This window comes from Eucyclogobius newberryi, unplaced genomic scaffold (genome assembly GCF_026437365.1).
Source record: "Eucyclogobius newberryi isolate DKJ021-1_F unplaced genomic scaffold, fEucNew1.0.hap1 SCAF_11, whole genome shotgun sequence".
Taxonomy (NCBI): Eukaryota; Metazoa; Chordata; class Actinopteri; order Gobiiformes; family Gobiidae; genus Eucyclogobius; species Eucyclogobius newberryi.
The window spans coordinates 24,513,036-24,520,992 of record NW_027315735.1 but is presented as its reverse complement, the minus strand read 5'-3'; the positions used below and the strand labels follow the sequence as shown (position 1 = coordinate 24,520,992).

At 43.1% G+C, this 7,957-nt stretch overlaps 1 protein-coding gene across 1 annotated transcript in view; it reads left to right on the top strand.

Moving 5' to 3' along the window:
- Positions 1-307: 307 nt before the first annotated feature.
- The window catches only part of spock1 (SPARC (osteonectin), cwcv and kazal like domains proteoglycan 1), a 107,841-nt gene continuing 100,191 nt past the window's right edge, over positions 308-7,957 (top strand). Inside the window, exons 1-3 of the mRNA XM_072439633.1 lie at positions 308-473; positions 844-921; positions 1,003-1,065. Of these exons, the coding sequence (XP_072295734.1) occupies positions 844-921; positions 1,003-1,065 (141 nt within the window). The 5' untranslated portion in view covers positions 308-473. The remainder of the gene's footprint in view (positions 474-843; positions 922-1,002; positions 1,066-7,957) is intronic.

Sequence of the window (7,957 nt, the reverse complement as noted above, 5' to 3'; positions counted from 1 at the left end):
CTCCTTCTCCATCTAATTAACAGGGTGGACACGAGCGTGAATGATTCCAAAAGCAGAAAAGCTAAATGAAAATTGTGTTAGCGGACCCAGAACAGCGCGTTGACACGGCTTCCATAACTCCCCCGTGCACTTTGGAGTGAGTACAACTGGAGAAAATCACTGTGCTGAAAATCAATGACACGCTAGAAAGAGAGAAAGGGACTGGGATAGAGTGATGGAGAGAGAAAGAGAGAGAAAGGGACTGGAAAGAGTGATGGAGAGAGAGAGCGTGATGGAGAGAGAGGGGGAGAGAAAGGGGGCGGCGCCTGGTGAACGGGGAGGAGGAAGCTCCCGGCGCGCGCGTCTTGTGAGGCAGCAGCGTTCGGCCGTCAGCGCAGCGCAGTCAAGTCTGTCCGTCCGGTGCGAGCGGACTGTGCCCCGGGGGCGTGGAATTACTTTCTCCGGGAGTCGGAATAGGACGTCAGACGGCTCAGGTAGGACGGCGCGCGATGCTCACGGCCGCAATAAAAGTCTCGCGTGTTAAAGTGGGTTGCGTGTGTTGTGCGTGTGCGGGTACAAAGGAAACGCGCAATGCTCTGGGGGGGGCGCGCGGCAATTATTGTGATTGGTTTTAAATTGGCGCGTCCCCGGTGTGCTAATCATTCGAGGTGGCCCATCTGCCACGGCGATAACTCTAGTGTTTGTAATCCGATTAGACAATGGATCAGCAATTTCATCAAACGAATCCCCTCCAAACACTGCGCAAACATATGCCGCGCTTACGTTTCCATTTTCTTCTGTCACATTTAGCGCGCTAATTTGAGTTATTCCACTCCTCTCTCACTTTTGTCTCCCTCTCTCCAGATGATGCTGGTCTTTCTGCTACCTGCCGTGGCTCTCGTGCTGAGTACGCACACACCGGTCTCCGCTAACAACAACAACAACAACAACAACAACAACAACAACAACAACAACAACAACAACAACAACAACAACAACAACAACAACAACAACAACAACCAAGACAAATGGCTGAGTACCGTGTCCCAATACAACAAGGACAGGTCCTGGAACAGATTCAGAGACGTAAGTTTGACTTCAGAGAGAGCACTGACTGACACGGCCTTGTTAGCACTATTGTGTGCGCGCATGTCAACTTAGGTACCACCGTGTGCCTCTTCTAGGTCCTGTGATGCCTGAGCAGGGGCCAGCAGCATGACCCACCATGGCATGCACCAGGTTCACATATGAGTTAAACAGGGAGACATAGTTTGAATGCTAAATGTTAAATGGTTTGGGTCTACTTTACTGTTGACAGCAACTTTATACTTTGTTAACTGTATAGAATAACCTGGATATAGATCTGTTTCATTGTCACGCCTCAGGACATCTGTCATCTTCAAGTTTGACAGGATTGTGGTCCAGGTTTGTTATTTCCCCGTCAATGTATTTACAATATGATCAGCTCGGCCAAATGTACAATTTCTATTCTGTCTGTATATGGGGTAATATGACGGTTGATGGAAGGTAAATGCACATTCAGCCATTACTATGTTTCATCTGTATTTAAACAGAGCAGGAGCGATACCAAAAACATACTCCCAGCCGGCATTTTTATGGACATGCATACGTTTTTCATGCTGTTATTTTTCTAAAGGTTTCGGTGCACAGTTGGCTTCCTTTGGCCTTATTAGTGCCGGACTTCCCTACGTGGTAAAGAGCCGTGGTGTGAGCCTTGGTATTAGTTATGTCCCCGTACACTCAGATAAGGCTGTGTACCTGCAGCAGTGTGTGAGAGACCATCCAATCACCATCTATTTCCAATTCATTAGGGACTGTGTCAGTGGAGGAGGGGACGGAGCCATAAAGAGTAGGAGTGTGTGAGATGGGAAGGGCCATGGATGGGGAAAGAGATTAGGTGTCATATGTCAAGTCAGTCTCCATTTTCTTTCCATGTATGTGCAAGATCAGTAATCATAACACAAAACTATACAGATTACAGATGCATTTTGTTTAGTACTAACCATTTAATGTGCGCAATACTTAAGTGTAGTCTTGGCAAACCATCTTTCCACTGCCTGTTAATAAAGCTTTTACATGAGCAAGTTGTTCACTATGTCTAAAATTGGCGCGTCCAGGATTTTATATTGTGAGTTTTCGAGGTGATCTGGGATTTAAAATACATGAAGGATTTGACTTTCACTGATGGCTGAATGGTGACATTTGATGACATGTTGTCAAAGTGTGGAGTCACAAACTGACGAGATGATTGGCTGTGATTCACAGTCCATTGTGGGTTACTGAAATTGGCATCTGCTGGTTTTATGATTGAGCTGCCAATATTTTGATTGAAATATAAGACTTAAAAGCCGTCAATATATTAAATATGTCTAAAGCATGTGTAATATTATATTTAATTTAACAGGCAGTAAAAGGCATTCTTAGGTTTTAGATAAGTAAATATAATTAACTTTTTCAAAGTCAATAGACCACCTCGAAACAAACATCCAAACATCTATTTTAATAACTCCATAGGTTTGACATGATCCAGGATTAGTATTTATTATATGTTTGCTATTGAATGTATCTATTCTATATGTTTGGTTCCTGTTACATCAGATTCAGAACATATAAAACTGGAGAAATCAAATATCATACCCCATACACCATTCCACAAAAACATTAAGTCCAATATTATAGTTATAGTTAATGCCACTCATGAATACTGCACAGTGGGTCCAGTACTTAAACTGTACATAAACCCTGGATACATGAGACCCTTTTGTATAGAGCCCATGTCAAACATGCAAGCACATTCCGGACATGAGTGTGGGGTATGAGTGGGCCTGTATCTGTTGTGTCGACTGTTGGTGAAGTAAAAATGAAAGGAGAATGACACATCCAAAAATCATGAGTTTATTGGCTTCCACTCCTGTCTGTTTTGGCGTTAACCTTTGACTTCTTATGTCTCTGTCAGTCACATAAACCACTATTGTTCCCTTCAGCTTTTCTGTCTGTCTCCTGTGTGTGTGTGTGTGTGTGTGTGAGTGTGTGTGTCTGTGTGTGTGTCTGTGTGTGTGTGTGTGTGTCTCTGTGTGTGTGTGTCTGTGTGTGTGTGTGTGTCTGTCTCTGTGTGTGTGTGTCTGTGTGTGTGTGTGTGTCTGTGTGTGTGTGTGTGTGTGTGTGTGTCTCTGTGTGTGTGTGTCTGTGTGTGTGTGTGTGTCTGTGTGTGTGTGTGTGTGTGTGTGAGTGTGTGTGTGTGTGTGTGTGTCTGTGTGTGTGTGTCTGTGTGTGTGTGTGTGTCTGTGTGTGTGTGTCTCTGTGTGTGTGTGTGTGTCTGTGTGTGTGTGTGTGTGTCTGTGTGTGTGTCTGTGTGTGTGTGTGTGTGTGTGTGTGTGTCTGTGTGTGTGTGTCTGTGTGTCTGTGTGTGTCTGTGTCTGTGTGTGTCTGTGTGTGTGTGTGTCTGTGTCTGTGTGTGTCTGTGTGTGTGTGTGTGTGTGTGTGTCTGTGTGTGTGTGTGTGTCTGTGTGTGTGTCTGTCTGTGTGTGTGTGTGTGTGTCTGTGTGTGCGTAGCTGAGATTGACCTGGTGCTTTGTCAGCCCTCCCTCTCCCCGAGCCGCTACCTCCTGCCTCCCTTATGCCTCCGTCTCTCCTCTGTCTGCCATGTTCCTCCCTGGATCTGTGTTGATGAGCCTCTTGCTTCCTCCTACATAATGCATGAGCATCCATTCATAGGAAAGAGAGCTGTATTTTAATAGTTTAGAGGGCTATATTCCTGAAATTGGAAAAGAAGAGGAAAATTCATATTTTTCACATTTTTGCAAATCGTCCAATGCATTTTTAAAGCATCTGTGAAATGTAGCAAGAAAATATGATTAAATTGTTAGTTTGGATACAAAGACTGCTCGCTGTGTGTTTTGAGGCAGTTTATATTTATAGTAAACTGTGCTTTGAATTGGCTTGAAACATTTTTGTTCTGTGTGTATTAGTGTAGAAAGTGCGTATTTAAATTTACTCAACAGAAACGTTTATGCATTTTTTTCTTTGTATGCAAATTGACTGCTCCTATAGCATCTAGTGGGTATTTGTCAGAGTATGTGTTTGTATGCTGCGTGATGTTGCCTGACTTTTCTCTGTGATTCATGATAACTTTGAAGTGGCAGACAGCTGGCTTTTGTGGTACACCATACCGAGAGTTGTACAGTTCAGAATCAGAATCGGTTTTATTGCCATTGTCGGTGAACAATTCACATACGAGGTCCAACATAAAACTACGTATAATAATAATAAATAATAATAATAATAATAATGATATTAATAATGATACTAGTAAAAAAAGTATAGACAACAACACGGTGGCAAAGGCGGTTAGCGCTCTAAGAAGGAGATCATGGGTTCTATTCCCGGAGCAGACCAACATCATATAATCTCTCTGGGTTGAGTCTGCATGTCCTCCCCGTGTTACCGTGGGTTCTCTCTGGGTACTCCGGCTTCCTCCCACAGTCCAAAGACATGTATGTATTAGGCAAATTGGCAACTCTAAATTGGCCCAATGGGCAGGTGTTGAAAATTAGCATATTCTGCTACATACACTTAAATAAAAACAGGATAAAAACCACAGTGGATAGTAGGTATTTACATGAATATTAACGTGACAGGTGTCATTAATGTGCTATGTAGTGTTCATGAGTCCAACGGCAGAGGGAAAGTAACTGTTTTTGTGGCGGGAGGTTCTGGTCCGGACTGTAGCCTCCTGTCTGAGAGGAGTGGCTTAAATAGTCCGTGTCCAGGGTGAGAAGGGTCGGCTGTGATCCGACCTGTTCGTCCTGGAGACATACAGAGACATAAGTCCTGCAGAGATGTAAGTCCGCGGCCGATCACCTTCTCAGCAGAGCGCACAATGCACTGTAGTCTCAGTTTGTCCCTGGCTGTGGCTCGAGCGTACCACACGGGGATGGAAGAGGTGACGATGGACTCAATGATGTCCGTGTAGAACTGCACTATCATCTGCGCTGGCAGCTTAGCTTTCCTCTGCTGCCGCAGGAAGTACATCCTCTGCTGGGCCTTCTTGATGAGGGAGCTGGTGGTGAGCTCCCAAGTCCTGGATGATGATGGTGCCGAGGAAGTGGAAGGGGTCCATGATGGTGATGGGAGAGCTTGTCAGGGTGATGGGGGAGCACTGCCTCTGTTCCATCAGGAAGTGATCCACCTGCAGGTGGAGTCAGGCACGTTGAGCTGGGAGAGCTTGTCCAGGGAGGATGGAGTTGAATGCAGAGCTGAAGTCCACAAGCAGGATCCTAGCATAGGATCCTGGAGAGTCCAGATGCTGCAGAATGAAGGGGGGTGCCTGGTTAATGGCGTCATCTACAGACCTGTTGGATCTGTAGATGATGAAATGTGTGGATTGTGGCCATATACACGTCCTGTCTCAAAAAAAGTCGCCAATTGGATTCAACTAAGCAAGGACAGAAGGTCCTTTCCTCCTCCTGGAGTGATGCTCTTTCAGCTGCAGTTGTGTTTAAACCCAACTGATGCAGTGAGTGGCTTCTCATTTCTGAAAGAACCATGTGGTTATGGAAAGTCAGTATGTTTGAGAAGGGTCAAATCATTGGCATCAAACAGAGAAAACATCTAAGGAAAAGCAGAAACGAATGTACTACAGATCTGAACCCCAGTGAGTATCTTTGTGATGAGCTGGAGAAGGAGTGCAGTGATCACTCTCTCACATCATCAATACAAAATTAATTGTTGAAAAATAATGCAACACTGGATGGAAATACATCTTTTAATATTGCAGAAGCTTCTTGAAACTATGCCACAGCGAATGTGTGCTGTAAACAAAGCTAAAGGTGGTCCTAGAATCTAAGAGTCCAGAATATTCATATTTACAGAGTATGAGCCCCTTTTTTTCCTATGGTGACTTTTTTGGACAGTTAGTGTGTAACTATAGTTGATTACATACATATCTATGACACATATGAGCTACTTTCTGTTCTTGTTGGTGCTATGATTGCTGCTAGTGTAGCTTGTTTTGTTTGCACTAGGTAGCAAAGACTATTGACTATTGACTATGGCTGCACAATTAATCACAACTGAAACAAAATCCTAGAAAAAAATGCAAATCTGATTACAATTCTCATACTACTAAACTATAGTACTATTGACCATTTTCTCGAGAATATTCACTGTGGCGAGACACAGGCTTGTTCTATTAGGCTGTTTTACAATCAGATAATGATTTATGGCCGTATGCTTCTCTATTTATCCTCTGGCGCATAAACCTTAGCTTCATTTCTCCTTTTGTTTTTTATCCCTTCTTGTCTCACTCTAATATTTCCTGTCAAAATCAGCCCAAGTGGAGCTGCCATCGCTATCATCCAGGCGCACTTTTATTCTCAAGAGCTGCCCAAGTTGTTTCCAGTCTTTCCATGTCTCCTCTTTTATTTGTTTGTTCTGAAGTAAGATGTGTTTCTCGCTAGTCCTCATTCTTTTCACTTTTGCCCATCCCTCCTCTCAATTCTCTCTGATATCCTGTTGTCCTCAAATGGTGCCGAAAACAGTTTACTGAAATCGTCACTTTTAAGGCGGACTAGATGTGGGAAATTGTTTGCATCTGTCCCTCAGGAGGATTTTGGGGGCGCCTGGCATGTGTATTATTGTGGCTGGCTTGTGTTTGTGTCTCGGCTCCGGCTCAAAGTGAGGATTAATTGTCGTCATCTTTTATCAGTGGTGTTTTTTTCTGCTGCTCGTCTCGGCCCCCCATTGTCTCTCCTTATCACAACGGGGGGAAGTGGTGCAACTCCAAGCATATATAATAACATATGGGTGTCTTCAAATAGTGGAAACATCTGCCACACATTTGGCAGATCTGCAAGAGCGTGCGATATATTTGATATGATTTGCATAAATAGAGTGAAGGATTGTGCTGACCGGCATTGGTCTATTTTAGCTTTGCCTTCACACCTGGGAGCCTCTGTGCATTTAAATAGAAAGATTGTCTTGTCCTCAATGTTAAGGTTACACAGTGTTACAAAATATCATAAATCAAATTAGTATCTCTTAGTACTAAATGTAAAATCACAGTTTGATACCAAATATCTGGCATGATGTACTGTATCATCATGGGAATTATCAAAATATCGCTTTGCATGTCATATTTTCTTTGCTATATTTGAAACACTTTTTGTGCTGACTGTGAAAGGTGGAGGTTATGACCTGAGCAGCACAAAGGAAGGGCTTAATCTAGAGTGGAAAAGACAGACCCCCAAGTTGTCTTTGCCTTCTGAGTCTCTGTATGAACTATAGTCCACTTATCACACTTTTTGTACGGCCCCCTTTTCTTTGCTCTTCCACAGGCCTTATATATGAGTCTCTGAGCTCCTCTCTTACTTATTCCTGATGAAACGTTGCCCTTCAAAATAAACCCAATTCTGCCTCTTTCATCCCATTCTCTGCATGTTCACGCCGAGCGATTGATTTCAAACAAGAATGCAGAGCGGAGACGTTAATACATATTTGAGCCATAGTTCTAGAGTTTTTGAAAGACTGTGTTAAACGGAATATTGCTGATAAAGTTGCTGCAGTATCCCCATAACTAGGGATGCCAAGATTATGCGGTTGATCAATAATCGTGATTATTCAGGTCACAATACAATAATTGTGAAAATCTTAGGCAGCAACCGTGAATTTCAGTTAAATCTACTCTCCACAGTTTATGTGCCAATTACACTCGCATTCAGGCCCTAGTGAGGAATGGTAATCCAGTGAATGAATGCAAATTAAGGATTTCACTCTTCGTTATTTAGTAATAGTGCCAGCAATCGTGAATAATCATGAAAATTGCTATGTTTCTTCTCACAATAATCGTAATAATAAAATTTGACATCCCTAATCAAAACTTGACAAGGACCTTAAACAGGGGTAAACAATGATAGATGAAGAATCAATTGGAGGAGATCACTACACATTATTATTAATC